This window comes from Phodopus roborovskii, unplaced genomic scaffold (genome assembly GCF_943737965.1).
Source record: "Phodopus roborovskii unplaced genomic scaffold, PHOROB, whole genome shotgun sequence".
In the NCBI taxonomy this organism is placed as follows: Eukaryota; Metazoa; Chordata; class Mammalia; order Rodentia; family Cricetidae; genus Phodopus; species Phodopus roborovskii.
The window spans coordinates 47,214,858-47,235,834 of record NW_026126480.1 but is presented as its reverse complement, the minus strand read 5'-3'; the positions used below and the strand labels follow the sequence as shown (position 1 = coordinate 47,235,834).

Sequence of the window (20,977 nt, the reverse complement as noted above, 5' to 3'; positions counted from 1 at the left end):
GGATGTTGTATGCTGCGATGGAAATTCTCTCTACTACAAGCTGAATGAGTAGAGTGCTTCCCTCAGCTTCTCCCTCCCATGGGGACACTGTCCAAAACTGTGTACTGCCTAGTGCTGGAAACAAAGGTGCCTATGTTTTACCTAGTTCTGGTCTTCTTAATGCAAGATGATAAACTGGAAATTGCTATTTCGCATTCACCGGACACAGATATGACCTATCACAAAGTTCTTAAAACTCCTGTAAGGAAAGACCATGGGAGGCTTTTAAAATGGTGCTTATTAGCTGTTTAGCTCACCTTTGGTATCTGAGAACTGTTTTCCAAGTCTGTACATTTAAAGACACAGCAATATGCATGCCCCGTGATCATGGAAAGGCCTGCTGGGAAGAAAGCAGGAAGGACACTCACAATGACTGCCCTGCTGTCACATATATTAAGCTAATTCACCTCAGAGTTGCTGAGAGGAGTACCTCTGTGCACTGGCTTCTTCTTTGAATCATTTCACGTATTTCTGGTTCTTAATAAATACAAAATAGCTCTCATATGAATGAGAATGCTCCCCACCACCCTTACAGGCTCATATCTTTGAATATATTTTTTCTCTATGTGACCAAAGTGAAGCAGGGCAAGAGACACTGCATGTGGTGGGGGCAGCATTTAACGTGTGTGGAAGACAACACTGGAGGCCCTTAACTAGTTTAAATTTGATTACTGTTAATTGAGAAAATCTTTAACAAATGCTAAGCATTCGACAGATGTTTACACAGTAGGGACTATGAAATTAATGGCAACTTGGGCCCAAGTTGGTGGAACTATTTGGAAAGAATGGTGATCTTGCTGGAGAAAGTATGTCAATGGGAGAGGGCTTTGAGGGTTTGAAAGACTTGCACCATTCCGTGTGTGTGTGTGTGTGTGTGTGTGTGTGTGTGTGTGTGTGTGTGTGTGTGTGTGTGTGTATCAGGGTGTGAGCTCTCAGCTATTCCTATCCCAGTGCTTTTGCTCCAGCATCATGGACTCTAAACTCTGAATGTAAGCTCCAAATTAAATGCTTTCTTTTACAAGTTGCCCTGGTTGTGGTATTTTATCACAGCAACAGAAAAGTAAGACAATCCTCTTGTGCTATATTTATATAAACAACATTATATCCTGTTTTGTTTTAAAATTATCCTTATATTGCTACCAAATTCAAACAACCTAAGAGCTCTGTTAATAGAAAAATGACTTCAAAAACTCAAAGTGTACCATATAAGGAAATACCAGTAGGCTACTGAAACAGTTCTGAACACTGATTTACAAAAAAGGGTATATGTCTGTGAACCACTTATGGAAGATATAATGTAGCCTGCAGCACCTCACAGACAGACACATACATATTAAGTGTTTAAGTATATCAAGTTGGATATAGAATATAGTAGAGGAAATATTTTTTAAACTTTTTTTTTCAACTAACAACCTCCCCTGCCCTACACATACACACACATACACACACATACACACACACACACACACACACACACACACACACACACACACACACACACACATACCCCATGCCAGGCAGGCAAATGTTTGGGCACACCAATACACAAGGCAAGAAGTCCCTGTTCCTGAGAACTCAACACTAAAGTACATTACCTTTGCCCATATCAACAAAATTGGAGCTAATTTTCTAGCTATGGCACCTGTAAGGCTGGAAGAATCAAAACCAGCACAAGGCCAGCAAGGGCCCCTCCTAATTCCTCAGGTTTTAGTCTTCCTTGGAGGCTGTCTATGACTACACCAAGAAAAAGGCTCCTCATGCCCACCATGATGAACAGATGCTCCAGAGAAATGTGTGTCCTGTTCATGCTGGTGCCTCCCAGATGAATGGAGTTCATATGAATGAATGATGAATAAACAAACAAACTCATGAGTGTGAGTGGGCTGAGGCAATGGCTCTGAAATTTACTGCAGTATGTGCATTTGGCACTATAATTGCAATGATATGCTAAAATATATAGGAGAGGCTTTATTTCTCATTCTTCCAAATTTTCACAATATGAACCCTTTGTCCTCACCATACATTCAGAGCACAAGCTGTAAGATCATTCATCCTTCCCTCCAATGCAGATAAGGGACCAGGGCCTAGGCTGAACAGCCAGTGGAAAGTGAGGGCAAGTATGCAACATCAGCAAGAACCCTGAGATCAGCACTTACAGCCTGCCTGAAAAGGGAGGAAATTAATCAGATAGACATAGTGCAAGGCAAACCTAGCTCTAGTCACACAGCTCCTCCACTGGCTTTTTGTGGTGAGTACCCTAGAACCAAACCCGCATTCACCATCTCTCTACTCTCAGGCCTCCCACCAGAGTCACAGTTCTGGCTTTGTGTGATGGGCATCCTGGAACATCCCTGACCAGTGTTGTCCTCAAATACCCAGACCTAGCTCCCACTTGTTCTTGTCACTGCTAAGGAGGACTTTCACTGTCATAGGAATGTCCTGGCCTTGCTTTACAGGAGTCTATCAATTCACCACCATGGCCTCCATCTGTCACCAAGGGACCAGGAACAGAGACTCAAAAAGCCAGGTGAACCAGTGTCATGCTGCTCCTCCCACCTAACTAAATGCCTGGGAGCTGGCACAGGCAGCTATTTTCTGCAAGCTTATCCCTATTCCCAGAGAACAAGACCAGACCCTTCTGCAGGGGAGGCAAGCTCAGGCAGGAGCTCTGTACCACATGCAATACCAGCTACACAGGGTCCCATCAAATCTGAGACCAGAGTTCCAGGAGGGCCCTGTATCCATGCTGATCCCCATGCCTCTCCCCCACCCCAAATCACATCCCTCTATCAACTCATCCATGCTGACACCATGGCATGCTGGGAACTCTGCTCCCCTGTACCTCACTCAGGACAATCCTAGATATGACTCTCCCTGCATCAATCACAATTAGAAATGGTTTATAACCAAGAGAGTGATGCCATCTCCACTATGGCTATCTACCCACACCAAGGTCCATCAGCCCCCTGGTTTAACCTAAGAACATGTACCATATCATATGGAGACTATGAGAACAGGAGGAACCCATGCCAACCACCTTGTGGGTACCCACACAATCACATGAACTCATAAAACAATCTCAAGGCCACTCTATACCACCCCCACAGGATACTGACTTAGCAGTCCAGAGACAAGGGTCATGGCTCCCAGACCCTAAGCCCCCACCACCTACGACCATCCTCTGACATAGCTCTCCTCTGCTCACTCACTGAGATCTAATAACAGAGGCCTCCACATTCACTTACTACCTCGGACCCTTCCATGGCAGGTCTCTGTCCTATATTCGTTACCCTGGGCCTTCTATGCAGGACCCTACCCTGCCCCTCACTACTTCAGACCCTTCCATGACAGGGTCCTGACCAGCCCCTCACTAAATCAGGCCCTCCCATGGTAAAGCCCATCTCCTTACTACCTCAGATTCTGTGATGGCCAGACCCTGCCCTGCCCTGCCCCTCACTATTTTAGGCTCTTCCCTGACTACAACTCCTTGTCTGTCCCAACCCCAAGCATATTCAGGGTTTTCCTTCCTTGACCTTAAATACACACCAAAAATCTGTCTTACACCCCTAACCAGAACCAAGTGTAAAACCTGGATGATGGGAGCTACAGGCAGGTATATACCATGAGCCCTGCCTCTTTGCCTCCTGCATGGTTTGGGGCCCACCCTTGTTCATCTCCACCCAACAAATAAACAAAGCTGAGAGAACTAAACACCACAGTCCTGGCCTAACCCTGTGAAAATCCCATGGGAACTTGCTGCCCTCTGGGCTGTGGTCACTTACCCAGTTACCTTGGTTTACCCTTCCTGGCTGCTTAGCCCTTCTCATCCTGCAGGTCTAATTTGTAGAGATCTGTCATCCACCTAGAGCCAACTGTACAACCATGTGGTTGCTTGCCTCACTAAGTTATCCTCCTACTGGGATGCACTCAAAGACTTCTGCCTATCTATTCAAGCCTATTGGCTTCCCACCCAGACCTGTGGCAGGCCCTGTTTGGTCATGGCCCCTGTATGAGTCTGTCCATGTTTCATGCTGCAGCTAGGGGAACCCTCCTGAAAAGCACTATTCATCATGGTACAGATAACAAACCCCAAAGACCCCCACCACAGTCCTCTGTAGTCTGTTTCCTTCCCTTCCAGGTGAGAGCCAGAAAGCAAAGTGTCAATCTTCAGGAGATGATAATTCCTTCCTAGGACTGACCTAGTGACAGCCATTCTTGCACTCCACATGGACAAGATGCAACCTTCCCAGAAAAAAAACCCACAATGAAGAGATAGATACTCACCACTCAAGTGACTACTCAGAGCCTCTTACCTGGTAAAATTCCCGAAGCCAATTCTTCTGCAGGTTTTCTGGCTGTAAATGAAGAGGAAAAAGCGAAATCAGAGCAAGGCCACTGCCCCAAACAGGGAACAGGGGTACCAGTGAGGAACCTGAGGGTGGGCCTCACAGTGGGAAGCTGGGGGACCTCTCTCCACATGGGGTCTGTACTCCTCAGAGGGAGGCCATCCATGCACAAGCTGGGCTTTGTGGGCAGCCCCTGTGATGCAAAACTGAGCACTCCTCACTTACCCAGAGGCAGGCACACAGCACCTATGTCCCACTGACCCACATCCTTGTTTTGTCCCCAGCTGAGGGTGTAGGGAACGAGGTAGGAATGGCACCCTATATCTGCTTCCAGAACAGTGCCTCTCATCCCTCAGGAAAAGACAATGGGCTCCAGATCTTGAGAGCCACCAGGCCTGAGCTCCTGACCCTCAGTCCACATCATACAGTGCAGACCCCTGCTTCTCTGATATCAAGGCCTCTGCATTTGTCCTCAGAGTCTTCGAAACTCAATACTGCTACCATGCATGACCACAGGCTACCTCCCCAGCATGCCATCCTTCAGTCACCAAGGCTCCTAAGCCCATATTTTTCCATCCCAAGTAAGCAAGCTACTTCATATCCCTACCCTGCCTTCCTAAGAGACTGTCACACCCTAGCCCCTACTTATTTCTTCTGAACCCCGCCTGAGCTGTAAGACTTGGTATGACAGTAACTTCAACCATCATCAAGTTCTGAGATAGAGACGCCCAATCAGAGCTAGGCCAACAGAATAGTAGTGGAGGAACTTCTCACCTCACCTGGGAGAGTGCCGTCAAGGGAGAGGAAGAAGGTACTACTGGGAAAGGCCCTTGACAAACACAACAGCCAAGGACAGGGGTGAAAACACCAGGACAAATGGGACGAGGCAGAAAGTTGGGGGAGCTAGCTGACTTCAAGCAGTTGTCCCACAAGGAAGGGCAGGGGGTTCACAAACACGGTCTAACATAAAAAAGCAGCTCAAAACTCCATTTCTGGCTGGCTGTTAGAAGAAATGTAGAGGTAACCCTATTGTACCAATAATGGTTTGTCTCAAAGTCCCTCTGCCTTAGTTCTGTGCTCTTCCTCATGATCCCAGAAGAATAGACTCTAACCCTTTAAACTGGAGACACTGGCCACAGTCAGGTAACCTGCTGCCCACCTGTGTTGTCAGCTACCACAAGGATGGAGATTTCTGAGAGGTGGAATCTGGTGATTTGTGATTTTCTACAATGCCTTTTTTTTTTTTTTTTTTTTTTTTAAAGAAAGAAAAGAAGACCTTTGTGAAGTAATTTCATTTTAATGGGGGAATGTGTAAGAGTTGAGACTGGCCTCTTAGCATGTTCATCACACATTCCTAACAGAAAATGTGCACAAATGCCAAGGCAGCCTGATAACACTATCCCCAGAAGACCTAGGAAGCAAAAGCTGGCAAAAAGACCCAGGCACTTCTCACTGGTGAGGTTAGGCAAAAGAATAGGTTAGACAAGGAATACCAGACCAGTGGGTAAGTGCTTATTTCTGAAACACACACACACACACACACACACACACACACACACACCACGTCTTTCTTCACAAATAAAATCCAGAGGAATTTGAGAGGTAAACAATAAACTTAAAACTACAAAAGAATAAGGGGTGGGGAAAGTCAACAAATACTCTCATGCTAGAAAAATATACATAAGCCAATAGCACAAGCTCATGCTGGTACTGGGGTATGGCTCAGTAGTATTGAAGTCTTGGGTTCAATTTCCAGTCCCACAATAACAATAATTTAACTTTTTTTTTTTTTTTAAATAGAGGGGCAGTTCTTTCTGGATACAAAAAGCAAGGAGACTGGAGAGATGGCTCAAAGTTAAGAGCACTGGCTGCTTTTCCAGAGGACCAAGGTTCAATTCCCAGCACCCACAATAGCTAAAAACTGTAACTTCAGTCCCAGGAGATCTGTCTTCATGTGGTGCAAAGACAGGTATGTCAGGAAAAAACATTCATACATATAAAAATAAATAAAATCTAAGAAAAAATTAATAAAAAAAACAAAGAGTAGATCCTGAGAAATTGTCCATAATTTTACCATACAAGACCCAAAAGATCCACAGCAATGCACACCAACTATAGAAAGAGTTTCCTGCTGAGGCCAGGAACAATACAAAGATGGCCACACTCTTCTTCAGCACAGCAATTCATGTCCCAGTGAGAAAAATCAAGCAAGAAAAATAAAGAAAGGTGTCAAACTGAAATTATCTCTTCTCAAAGACAACATGACCATGGATATAAAATTGTTATTTCTTCTGTGACCTCCAGGAGATCACGTTTTTCCCACACAGTTGTAGGAACATGGGAGAAATATTAGTAGTGTTAGGGGCTAGCTATCTTTATATACAAAGTTATTTACTTTTTAAAAAAATTATTGTGTATGTGCATGTGTGTGCGTGCATGTGTATATTACACACACTTGTGCACACATACACATGCACGCACACACATGCACACACACACATGCGTGCGCGTACACACACATAATAATTTTGCATCCTAACATTTGCCTCTAATCTTCCCCCAGCAAACATAAAAGCTATAATGGCCCAGACAAGAAAATTTAAGCACAAAATATTTCCACCACCTGTGGAGTGGGGCAGACATCTTGAAGCCCTGCTGATGCCCTCCTCACCACACCTGACCGGGCCTCCCAAGCTGGGAGGAGCAGGAGGAGAAAGGCAGGGACCAGAGGAATTGCAAACTTCTACCTCTTGTGCCTGGGAGAACATAAAATAATGGTTTATGATAGCATCTATCAACATGGAAGTTTCTATCTTAAAGAAGCCAACATAATCCCAGGTGGAGGCAAGAGAGCAAGTTTGAAGCCAGCTTGGGCTACACAGCCAGAGGAAGGGTGGGCAAAATATACCATGCCTTCAGCAAGGCCCAGTCAGCACAGCCCCTACCCCACCCCGGCCCTTGGATCCTTACCACCCCATCCTAATCTTGGAACAGTTGTCCTTTTGGCAGTAGTTACTTCTTTTTCTTTCTTTTATTCTTATAATTACTATGTACTGCTTTCATATTTTTAACTCTTTTCAAGGTCTCAGAAAGAAAACAACCGAAGCATTTAGAACTCTTTAGCCGACACTGTGAAAAACTACTAGTGGCTGAAAGGAGCAATAAAAGATAAGAGACGGAGAGGGAAAATATTTGCAGCTTCTATGAAAGCTGGTGGGCCAATTTCCTGGCTGTATAAAAAGCTGCTATGAATAAGCCAGAAAAAGATCATCGGCTTAAACACACACACACACACACACACACACACACACACACACACACACACACTCACGCATACAGAGAGAGAGAGAGAGAAACTATTTGCAAACCCATACACACCATGTGCATGAGATGCATGTCCACAAACACAGGTATACACATCAATTCAAAAGACACCTGGGTCAGGTGACTGCTACAGGGCACTGCAGATTATGCCCAGGATCAGGAGTTTCTCCCACTCCAAGTTAGCATTTGCAGTGCCAAGATCTGTATTGGACATGTGCTAGTGTTATCTGAGTATCTTATCCAATTTTTATTGTTTAAACCTCAATAGGGGGGCTGGTGGCCATGTTCTTAGAAAGGAGAGCTCTGGATTACAGAAAGAGGAAACTCAGAGTTCCTATGATACAATAATAACATGACCCTGACACATAAACATGACAAGCAGAGCACACACAAACAAGGACAACAAACCAACTACATTATAGCTATAACACATGCCCAACACACTCAGCAGCAGTTACAGCTTCTTTACATGCCACACTCAGTAGAAAACAAAGAACACATGCACAGTTTCCTACTGGGGAAACAACTGACCAAATATCAAAGACAATCAAGCAATAATCTCCACAGTTCACTCCAACCACAGCTCTACACAGATGGAGCTCAAGGCCCTTGCTCCTGCATCAGAGAAAGGAGCCAACCAACTGAATATCAACAGCCCAGGAGAAGCCTCAGTGGCTGGGAAGTTAGCACAGAGACTGAAGACAAGCACACACAGGAGCCACAGCCACAAGCAACTAGCCTCAACTGCCCAGGGAAGCATGGTGGCAGAAGCATGCCGACAGTAATCTGCACAGACTACTGGAGGCAAGGCTAGGTGCAGACTAGTCTGAGAAAGGGGAAGTCCACACCACCATGTTTTGGGTGTGTTGGTTACTTTTCCATTGCTGTGACCAAATATCTGACAAGCAACTTAAAGGGAGTTGTTTGTTTTGGCTCATGGTGGCACAGCATTCAGCTTGGCCCCATGCACTTGGGCAGAACATCATGACAACAGGAGCCTGAAGTTCACTCAGAGCATAGGACAGAAAGAAAGAGACAGAAAGGGTCCAGGGACAGGATACCCCCAAAGATCTGCCCTAGTGACCTACTTCCTTTAGCTAGATCCTATCACCAGAAGTTTCCAGAACCTCCCCCAAATAGTACCATGAGCTAGAAATAGGGTTAGCACACAAGCCTGTGGGAGACACTTCATATTTAAAGCACATATCACATGCTATGGGTTTCAACTCTGCTAGCCTTCCTGACTGAGACGGAGACAGAAGCAATGTGGTGAAATGCATCCAGAGTAGCCCATTGCAAGGGCTCCTCCCTCACAAAGCCTTCCACTTCTCCTGCAAAGAGCACAGGGCCACCAGGGCTTGAGTTAACAACAGGCTACAGACCATCTACCACCACATGACAATTGCACCACTGAGGCTCCAACAGAACGAGGTGGTGGTAAGGAGGATTACTACCAAAATAGCCTCTCTGAGGACTCGAAAAACCAAAAGCATCTGAAGGAAAAGAGACAAAGGAATTGGAGAGATTGAACCATCCGCTGTGGCTCCAACAAACATCAGAGACAGCCAGACCCAGAAGCCAATCCACCTCAACTCTCCCCACCTCATACACCGTGACCATATTCCAGCAAGAAAAGCCCAAAGACATAAAACTCCAGAACCAAACTCAGCTATGACATATGTCTGAAACAATGGAGACCTACACACTAAGGACTCTAAAGGGAGAGTGGATGGCGAGTGAGAACAGACTGATCGTATACCAAAATGATGGAGCCAGAAACAAACACTGTAGCGGGAAAAATCATGGTCTCTGCTGGGCCTACTGGGTACTCGATCACAGAGGGGACAAGCAGCAAGCACACAGAAATGTCAGCAAGAATGTCCCAGACTGAAGCATGGAGAGAAAAAAGACTTTAAAGTCAACAGGAACATCCCAAACCAAAGCATGGAGAGAAAAAAAGACTTTAAAATGAACAGAACAGAGCTGGCAGGGACTGGGGGGTAAGCTTATTTGCTAAAGTGCTTCCCATGCAAACATGAGGACCTGAGTTCAAGCCCCAGAACCCAGGTATCAGCTTAATGTAACAAGTTGGTGATTCTAGTGGTTGGGACATTGAGACAGCAGATCCCCAAGGCTTACAAGCCAGACAGTCAAGTCTACTTCTGGTGTCTAACCAAGACAAAGAGAGACTCTCTAGCAAAGCAATAAAAAATAAGGGGCTGGAGAGATGGGTCAACAGTAAAGAGCACTAGCTGCTCTTCCAGAGGACTAGGTTCGGTTTCCAGCACTCACATGGCAGCTCACAGCTGCAACTCCATTCTCGAGGACTAATGTCCTCTTCTGTATCCCTGGACACCAGGCACAAGTATGAAACACAGATATACATGCAGAAAAAACATTAATACCCACAAAATTTTAATACATTCTTTTGGGTAAAAATAAAAGATACCTGACTCCTGATGAGCAACACCTAAGGCTGACCTCTGGTGGGGAGGAGAAAGAGGGGACAGCAATCTAGAAATGGGTGATTTCAAAGGCCGTGAGTACCAGGAAGGAAGGATAGCAGAAAAGTAAGAAGTAGTAAAGACTTTGTGCAAGTAAAAGTGAAAACCACTTTTACAAAAGATAAAAAAAAAAAATTATCTAGAATTATATATACAGAAAAATCCCCCTTCAAATGTGAAAGAATGAAAAGGCTTTCTCAGACCAGACCCACCCAGCAAGCAAAAGAGAAGGACTAAAGGAAGGGAACTTTAAAAGCTGAGTGTCCTATGCCCCAGGGGGCTTGGCCAACACAAACTGATTCTGGGATTTTGGTTGCTTTTGTTTTTGATGTGCTTTTGTTTCATTTTGGCATCTTTTTCATATTGGTGTTTGTTTGTTTTGTTTTGTAGAGAGAGAAAACACAAACATGAAGCTGAGTGGGTAGGGAGATGAGGAGGATCTTAAAGGAATTAAGGAACAGAAAACATGATCAAAATATATTATATGAAAAAATTAATTTTAAAAATGAGTGCAAAGTTCTTCAATAATAGCCAACAGGGCTGGAGAGACGGCTCAGTATTTAAGAACACTGACTGCTCTTCCAGGGGACTTGGATTCAATTTTCAGCGTCCACATGGTGGCTCAAAACCATCTGTTAACTCCAGTCCCAGGGATCTAACACCCTCTTCTGGCCTCTGTGGGCACTGTATGCAATTAGTACCCAGATATGCATGCAGGCAAACATCCATACACATAAAATATATTTTTAAAAGTAATAATAAAGCCCAACAACCATCTGTGATAAGGCTGTAAGAAGCACAGACTGCAGGCACTTCCTGTGAAGGCAGGATGCCAGCAGCTTTTCAACTTCTCATGACAGTGTTCACTCCAGGATAACTCACCTACAACCATGACAGGACCTGTGAATGAACAAGGGAAGAAGCACCCCATGGATAGGGAGAAATCCCAGGCAGACTTGGTCTCATCAAATGGCCACTTCTGATTCTGAAGGTGAGACCCTGGAAGCAAGCACCACAGATGGTACCTGCCAAGAACCCCACAGCCAGGGGAAAGGGTGTCAGCCATAAACTCACCAGGGAACAGAGGCACAGGTCCTGCCCAGGAGAGAACAAGCCCTTGGCTACAAGCTGACTGCCTCAAGGGACTCAGGCACAGAACCCAGCTGGGTGAAGTCTGACTCTCACCCATAGAAACACAAGACAATAAATTAGTACTTGTCACACAGAACAGAAAACTGCCATAAATAAGTGTATATAGCAAAACACAAGAAATATTTCAAATATTTGTCCCAAACAGGTTTGTTTTGGCATAACGTCTATGGTCAGGATTCAATTTAAAACTACCTACTGTTGCCCTGAATAGCTATTTGAGGGCAATTACTATCAGACTGTTCATCTGCCTTCTCTCCATCTTGCCAAATACTTGCTGTCCACGTATTCAAACAAACAACTCGACATTTCCTTAACTTACATTCTTCTGTCTTTTCACTCAGTACCACTAGAATTTGTCTCTCTTCCTACACTCCTTTGGGTACCATGCAGTTCTATATTCTAGCTTTTCTGTCTGTTTATTACACTGTGCTTTATAGCACACCATTTATGTTCACCTGTAATGTAAAGCCAGCCCCTCCTCAGCAAAACACTAGTGTCAAAATGAAGCTCAGAGACCTGTTGCTTGCAGAACAACAAAATGAGGTCAGGAAACAAGCCAAAGAAACAATACTAGAGTCAGAGATTAGGGTAGGAGTAAGGCACCTGCAAGCAGGAAAGGAATAACATGCATGGAAACACAGACATTCACTGGTGAAACTAAAGCAATCTATAATAAAGATAATAAAGGGGGAAAAAAAGATAGTAAAGAAATCAGGGAAGACACAGTTTATAAAATCATCACACAAAATCAACAGTATCATACATAAAAAAGAAGGGAAAAAAGAAAGAAAAAGCACAGCAGAAAGCACCTTGGGGGACCTTTTTTTAGGGTAACACACAAATTTTTAATGTGAAATTTTACATGACAAAGAAAAAAGAAGAACTTTTAAAAGCTACTCCTGAGAGGGGCAGGAAAAAACAACACAAGTCTACAGAATGATTCCTGCTATGCTTCAAGACTGAATCCTATCAAGTCCCAGCTTTTCCTCATCAGGGCAAGAACACACTCCATGCAGCTACCCCAGAGTGGTATGATTTTATCCAGATTTGCAGAACTATGAGGTGGTAGGACTCTAAGAGGCCTGAGAAAGGTGCCCCAGTTTCATCCCTGTGTAGCCCCAGCAAGGGTCAGGGTTGGCAAACCCTTTAAGGGAGGGAAGACTCTCATAAAGGTAGCAGGGCACATGGGTCTAACTGAGGAAAGTCCAGCACATCATCCAAAACAGATGACACCGAAATATCCCCAGGGGCTTCATTTCCTCCTGGGACTCACAGGCCTGGGGGCTATAGTCTCACCCTCATATCCCACCATCTGACTCCTTCTACAATTCCATGATGCCTTCACCTCAAGGACCACAGCACCCAGGAAGGAACCAACAGCTACCCTTGTGGTTACTCAACATATGCAGGGTCTTGTCATCTTTCAGAAAACCTCCCTCTACTTCTACAGAGGAACACAACCTCTCATACAGGAAAGGGGTAATTGGTTTCCAAGGTCTGGAACCCAGGCTTAGGGCAGACCTGGATGCAAACTACAGAAGGGCTTGCTCCCAGCACACTGGGCGGTCACACAGCCAGCTGTGGTAAAACCACATCCCACAGCCCAATCAACAACTGAGAACAGCCGTCTTCAACATGAATTCATCTTTCCTCAAACACTTCTTCAGATCTTCTACACACAAGTCATCATATGCCATAATGTCATAGGCTCACACAACCTGGAGAAGTCACACAGAGGCTTCCCAAAGACTGGAGCGCACCCCACGGCAGCACAGGGACCCAGGGTGGAGCTGCTGGATTCTTCAGGAAATCCTGCCCCATGACACCCTTATCCCTGCGGAAAACCATTTCCTCTCACGAGGAGCGCAATCTTGTCTATGCAGTCACGAAAACACTGAAGCTAAAAATAGCTTTATAAAAGGAAGTGCTGATTGGGCCTCCCCACTCCAATGACAAGTGCAAGCTGTGTCCCCATGGATGGGGGGAGAAGCTCCTGCTGACTGGGGAGAAGCCAGGAAAGGGAGCCTCTAGAAAGTGGTAGGCCCCAGGGTGCCCCTGGACCCAGCTTCCTCTCTGACAATGGTTCTTTGCATGGAGGCCTGATAGCAGGGCTGGAGAGACAGCAAGGAGCACCTTCCTCTGAAACACAATTAGGAAATATCTCCTCTTTCATTAAACCAAAGAATAAAGAAGCCTGGCTATCTGGGAAGTGTGATGAGTTTCTCCAGAAGACACACAGGCTGAGATCCTTAATCCACCAGGAAGAAATGATGGGTAAATCTTAAACCAAATAAAGACTTTATCAAAAAAAAAAAAAAAAAAAAAAAAAAAAGCCCTGGGCCAGAATTTTAAATGATTATTTTTCATTAGAGAAGGTCAAATCCTATGAAATAAAGTCAAAGTTTGAAACAGCATAGAAAAAATAAGTCAAATAGGGCTGCAAATTGGTTCATCAGTTAAAGGTGTTTCCTGCTCTCCAAGAGAACACAAGTTCCATCCCCAACACCTGTGGCTGGCAGTCCACAACTGCCTGTAACTCTAGTTCTAGGGTATCTGGTACCCTCTTCTGACCTCTGAATGCAACACACACACGCACACACACACACACACACACACACACACACAAAATTTAAAAAAGAAGCAATCCATCTTTTAGGCACAGTCCAAGCCATTGGCTAGGCTGAGACCAATGGCTGATTGGGGATGTCCTTCTGTAAATATGTTTCTCTTATTGGTTGATAAATAAAACACTGCTTGGCCAATAGAGGCAGGAATATAGGTGGGACTAGGAGACAAGAAGAATTCTGGTAAAGGTAGGCAAAGAGAGACCGTGGAGAGACACCATGTAGCGGAGGAAAGAAGTTAAGACCCCATGGATGAAGCAATCCATCTTTTAGGTATAGTCCAGACCACTGGCTAGGCTGAGACCAATGGCTGGGTACCACTTCTTACCATCTCTGTCTAGCTAGAGTCCAAATACCAGACACAACAGGGTAAAAGACTGGAACACAGACAGGCATCCTAGTTTGCTTTCTACTGTTGTGACAGAAACCAGGACTAAAAACAACCTGTATAGGAAAGGGTTTATTTCCTTTTACAGTTTACAGTCCATCAAGAAGGGAAGACAGGGCAGGAACTCAAGGTAGGAACTTTGAGGCAGAAACTGACGCAGAGGCCATGGAAGAATACTGCTTACTGGCTTGCTCTCCATGGCTTGTCCAGCTTGCTTTCTCATACACTCTAGGCCCACCTGCCCAGGTGTGGCACTGCCCATTATGGACTGGGCCCTCTGACATCAATCATTACTCAAAACAATGCCCCACAGACTTTGCTTACAGGCCAATCCAATGGAGACATTTTCACAATTGAGGTTCCCTTTTCCCAGATGACCCTGGCTGATGTCAAGTTGACAGAAAAGGAAAGAGTGGGAAGGAGGAGGTGGGGAGGAGAGGAGGAAGAGAAGAAAGGGGAGGGGAGGGGAGGGGAGGGGAGGAAAGAAATCCAGTACAGCAGGTTAACATAGCAACATTGAGATTTCAGCTGCTCCTCTGACAGCAGCATAGCCCCAGCCAGTCACAGGCCCAAGGCCCTGCAGACAAGAGTTTCCCTCACACATGCCACCTCTGTCTCCTGCTCTTGCCAGCTCCACACAGTGCAGCAGGCAAAGAGGAGGCGGCATTTATGTCCTCTTTATTTTCTAAATATGTTCATCTCTTAAAAAATATTGAAAACAAATCATACCAAACAAGCCTAGCACACTGTGTGGCTCTGTGGTGAGCAATATGCTCATGGTCCTCTTGCTGTAAACAAGCAGGGAGTGAGGATGGGGAAAGAAGCAGGGACCAGCTAAGTCATGACAGTGTACAGTCAAAAGATAGTGAGAAATTAGCCAGAAAACCAAGTTGCCAGCTCATCATTTACAAACCTACATTTGAAAACCAGAAAGGCTTGAAAAGTGTATGGGGTGGGCTAGAAGAGGTGTCCAGTCACTTCTCCAGTGTGTGTTCTATGCCACTCCATGAGTAGACACTTCTAGGTCCAACATAAAATAGGCTGCTTTGTAACATGAACTGTGCTGACTTCAAAAATTCTGGAAAGTCACAAATGTGGTAATGGTGACATCATTGTCCTAGGGCTCTCATGAAGCTCTGTGATACACCTATACATCAGGAAACCAACTATCAGAAATGCACAGGCCTTCCTATACCCTCCCACATCCATGGCAGCCTCCAACCCAATGAGGCCATTCCCATACCATGTGCCTGGGGAGACAGCCCTAATAGCAAGCAACCCTTGGAGTCCTACCTGCCAGATGGGAAGCCAGGTACGAGCCTGAACTCCTTTGTGGAGACAACTGCTTTGTTCTGCTGGTGACAGGCCAGCTGTGATCAGACATAGAGACTAGGAAAGAACAGGGACACTGACTCTTGTGAGGAGGACTAGCCTCAGTATATGGCTGCCCACTGGGTCTGAAAAATCCCAGCAATAATTCCAGGCTTTGCAGATGGGCCTGCTCCTGTGTGACCCAAAGACAAGACGGGGCATAGCAGTGTTACTGCCTCAGCCACTAGTCACACTGACCAGTGGGCATCTCAGCTAGCAGGTGTTTCTACTTCACAAGCTAGGAAACAATGCCTGTGGAGAATTAGCAAAAGCTGAAGCTTGTTCCTAGGGGTAAAACCCAGCTGTGGGGCTAAATACCTCTTTTCCAAAATGCTTGGCCCAGAGTGTTTCTGATTCTGAATCAGGGTGAGGGGATACCTCCATACACACAAAGAGCTATCTTGGGATAGAATCCAAATCTAAGCACAGAATTTACCTGTTTCTAGTTCACCTCATACACATGATCAGGAAGCATGTTACATTGTGTGAAAAGAGAGAGAGAGAGAGAGAGAGAGAGAGAGAGAGAGAGAGAGAGAGAGAGAGAGAGAGAGGGGCTTACAATGTAGTCCCTGGCAGGCCTGTAACTCACTATGTAGACCAGGTTGACCTCAAATTCTCAGAGATCTGCCTGTTTCTGCCTCCCAGGTACTGAAATTAAAGGTATGTGCTACTGTGCCTGGCAAATAAATATGGGTTTGCTTTGTTTTGCTTTTGTATAATGGAGTAACTTTTATTCTATTGAAAATAGATCCTTTTCTCATGCATCCTGATTATGGTTTTCCTTCCCTCTACTCTTTCAAATTCCTCTCCACCTCCCTCCCCTCTGGAACCACTCTCTTTCTGTCTTTCATTAGAAAGGAACAGGCTTCTAATAGATAACAATCAAACTAGATAGAATTCAATATAATATGATGAAGCATAAACTTTCAAATTGAAACTGGACACAACAATCCAACAGGAGGAAAAGAGTCCCAAGGGCAGACAATAGAGTCAGAGACCCAATAGTTCCCATAGTCAGGAGTCCTGCAAAAACACTCAGCTAATGACTATAATACATAAGCAAAGGACCTGGTGATGACCCACGAAGGCCCTGTGATTGTCGCTTTAGTCTCTGTGAACTCATATGTGCCTTGCTTAGTTGATTCAGAAGGACTTGTTCTTCTGTGTCATCCATCCCTCTGGCTCATAGAATCTTTCTGCATCTTCTTCCCAAGGATTCCCTGATCTCCGAGGGAAGGGATCTCTAGATGGAGAGCACCAATTCAGACTCTCTCTCTCTCTCTGCATGTCTGATCATGGGTCTCTGCATCTGTTTCCATCTGCTGCCAGAGGAAGTCTCTCTGATGATGACTGAATAAAGCATTGATCTATGAGTACAGCAGAACATCGTTACAAATCATTTTACTGATTTTTTTTTTATTAAAGACCACTCATGTTTGGTTTTATCCTAGGTCTCTGTGTTATCTAGTATATGGTTCTTAGTCACCCAAACAATGTCAGATATGGGTTCCTTTTCACAGAGTGGGCCTTAAGTCAAATCAAACATTGGTTGGCTACTCCCACAAGTTCTGAGCCACCATTGCCCTAGAATATTTTGACTATAGGTCAAGTGTTTGTGGCTAGGTTAGTGTCTGTATTTCTCTTCCAGTACCCCTCAGAGTACCTTCTCACACCAAAGACTAAATCATAGAGTAAAAGCTACATGTAAGCATCAGCTTGACTTCTCCATGTTTCAGTGAGTTGTATGGATGCTGTCCTCAGCAACGAAGCCCTTTATCAGGTTTCCAAGAGCAACCCTTTGTCTTAGCATCAGCCTGGATTGTTTGGGGATTTCCATGGGACCCCCTTGGCCAACAACTCAATCGAATGCAGCTCAGCCCCATTATGCCCAGCAAATCAGTTTATTTTTTAATTAAAAATAATAAAAGTTTCCATACTAGAAATTCAAATGAAAGTAACATGGGCTTCCTTCAGACCCTTCATGTGGCAAGCAGCCTCAGGCCAGGAATCCAGACAGACAGAGGTCCTCATTCCATACCAATAAACAGACAAGAAAGCTGTGAGCAATGCTGAAAGCTAGTTTCTGGTAGAGAAGCTGGTGCCCCAGAGGAGACAACACAAAGGACATAAGTGACTAGCTCAGGACTACAGGAGCCATCACAACAGACATGATAGAGGAGAGAACTCATGAATACTGTACCACCAATCAAACAATTGAGACAAAATAAACAAATCATTCCTGAAAAATGTGAATTTTTAATTAAAGCTTTTTTCCTTTCCTTTTTTTCTTTTTCTTTTTCTTTTTTTTTATTTGTTTGTTTTTGTTTTTCAAGGCAGATTTTCTCTGTGTAGCACTAGCTGTCCTGAAACCAGCTCTTGTAGACCAGGCTGGCCTTGAACTCACAGAGATCCGCCTGCCTCTGCCTCCCAACTGCTTGGATTAAAGGCATGCCCCACCACCACTCAGCTATTTTTTCTTAAAAAGCAAGTTTACTAATCATTTGAGGTTTTTTTTCCTCCTTAAAATATAAAACTTAGGGGATAGAGAAACAGGATGGCTCAGCATTTAAGAGCATACACCTTTCTTCTGGAGGACCTGAGTTCAGTTCCCAGCACCCACTCATAACTGCCTGTAACTCTAGCTCCAGGGAATCTGAAACATTCTTCTGTCCTCACAGGTACTGCACTCAGGTGCACATACCCGTGCACAGGCATGCGCTCGCACGCATGCACACACACACACAGACACAAATTGTTAACACATAAAACTTAGCATGTAATAAAATAGAAAACACTTATCTTTAAAAAAAAACAAAAAAACTCAGAATAGTGTCAAAGAAAAAAACTTCGTCACAAAAAATGCCACAGATGGCTTCACTGCTGAATACCATAAACACGGAAGGAAGGAATACCATCGATCTCAAACAGCTTTTTCCAAGTTGAGAGGAGACAAAAGCCCAGCATATTCGGCAAGGCAGGATGAGAGACACCTAAGCCAGACAGCATGTCTGCAGAGGTGGACAGAGAAGTCACAGGCAGAGGTCCCAGCCAAGTGGTCCTAAACTACAGGGAAAGAAGCAGTGTGACCAAGAAGTACTTAGCCTGAGAAAACTAGAGTGTCGAATAGTCAGGATCACTGTGATCCACCCTGAGTCAGAAGGGAGGAATGCTACAGGCATGTGGCAGCATTCAACACTCCTTCACAGTAAAAACTTTCAGTGCCATGGGAAACAGGAGGAAATAGCATCTGTTTGATAAGGGACATCTAAAATCCCACAGAGATGCTGCATCCTTACTGGTGAGCTACTATACACAGAACTACTTCATATGTGTCCAGGGTCCTGAGGGCACACTGAGGTCTGGAGAAGGACATGCAGGTACTTCATGTGTGGACACTGTTCACTTAAGAACCTGGAAGAGCTACACAACAGCTGTGACTGTGTAAGGTCAGGGACACAACAGCAATGTCCTAAAGCTCCTTTTCCTTTCCGTACACTAATGAACACGACTGGAAATGAGGTGAAAAGACCACTGACCACAGCAGCTGATGGCACGCATTCCACAGGACAGTGTATAACAAAAAGACACACAAAACCAAGCACTACAGCCTACTGTGAGGGAAATCGAAGCTGCCTCACAAACAAAGCAATCCACCACCATGGACCCTCCTGCTCATCCACAGATTCAGGGCAGCACAAGTCACAATCCTAGCAGGCTCTGGCAGAAACTAACAAGTACTGTGAAATGTATGTGAAGTGAAACATTCCAGCATCTGCAAAGCAATCTTAAAGGAAGAATGGGGAGGGGCTTCACTGACCTCAGGGCCTACTAGGAAGCCACTGTATCCACAAGGAGCCCTGAAATAAGACCCAACAAAGCAGTGTTGCAAAACCAAGTCCAGAAACAGACCTACACCCTGATTTTCAACAAAGGTGCTACTGCAATCTAATGGAAAACAAAGCATGGTCAACAGAGGTGGTGCCAAGCCGCATGCACACATGGGAAAGCAACCTCCACCACTATCCACAGTATATGCAAAATTACCAGAGGAAGAGCCAGTCTAGCTGAGGAATGAAGTAAGCCACAAAACTTCCATTCTCCTCCCCCTTTTCTCCTGTGTGTGTGTGGTGTTCACTCACATGTATTTGTGTGTTCACTATGTGTGGGTGCATATGTACATGTGTGCATATGTGTAGAGGCCCAAGGTTGACATTGAGTGGCTTCCTCAGTCACTCTCCATCTTAAATATTAATGTTCTTGCTAAACCCAGAGCTCACCGTTTCAGGTCATCTTAGCTAGCACAGGTCAGTAAAGCTTCTAAGGGCAAGGCTGCCTGGGACATGGTTTCTGGAAACAAAGATGTCTTTTTTTTTTTTTTTTTTTTTTTTTTTTCAAACAATCTTTTTTATTTTACATACCAATCCCGGTTCCTCCTTCACTCCTCAGAGAGGGTGAGGCCTCCCATGGGAGTAAACAAAGTCTGTCTCATCATCTTGAGGCAGGACCAAGGCCCTCCCTGCTGTATCTAAGATGAGCAAGGTATCTCTCCGTAGGGAATGGGCTCCAAAAAGCCAGTTCATGTGCTAGGGATAAATCCTGGCCCCATAAACTGCCCAAGCCACACAACTGTCAGTCACATTCAGAAGGCCTAGTATGGTCCTACGCAGGTTCCCCGGTTGTCAGTTCAGAGTCAGTGAGCTCCCACTAGCTCAGGTCAGCTGTTTCTATGGGTTTCCCCATCATGGTCTTGACCTCTTTGTTCATATTATCACTCCTCCCTCCTTCAACTGGACTCCAGGAGCTCGGCCCAGTGCTTAGCTATGGATCTCTGCATCTGTTTCCATCAGTTACTGAATGGAGATTCTCCTGCAGGTATAGGCAGGGCCACAGTTCTCGAAAAGATGTCTTATGTGACAGAGAGTGCAATGAGTAAAAAGTCAAGTTCAAAATAGGTCTACCTCAGTCCATCACTCAAGAGGCTGAGGCAGGTTGAACATGAACTTGAGGCCAGACTGGGCTTCACAGCAAGACTTTCTAAGGAAAAAAATAAGTGACACATTGCAGTGGTGGTGCCCACCTTTAATCCCAGCACTCGGGAGGCAGGGTCAGGCAAACCTCTGTGAGTTCCAAGACAGCCAAGACTACACAGAGAAACCCTAGAGAGAGAGAGAGAAAGAGGGGGGGGTATCACTGTAAAATAAACACTTGCTAAATTTCCTTCTCTTTTCC

At 45.0% G+C, this 20,977-nt stretch overlaps 1 protein-coding gene across 1 annotated transcript in view; it reads right to left on the bottom strand.

Annotated features, from left to right (window-relative positions):
• Positions 1–20,977, bottom strand: part of Inpp5a (inositol polyphosphate-5-phosphatase A) — a 179,688-nt gene that overhangs the window by 126,066 nt on the left and 32,645 nt on the right. The window contains exon 2 of the mRNA XM_051193276.1: positions 4,353–4,394. Coding sequence (XP_051049233.1) covers positions 4,353–4,394 — 42 coding nt within the window. The remainder of the gene's footprint in view (positions 1–4,352; positions 4,395–20,977) is intronic.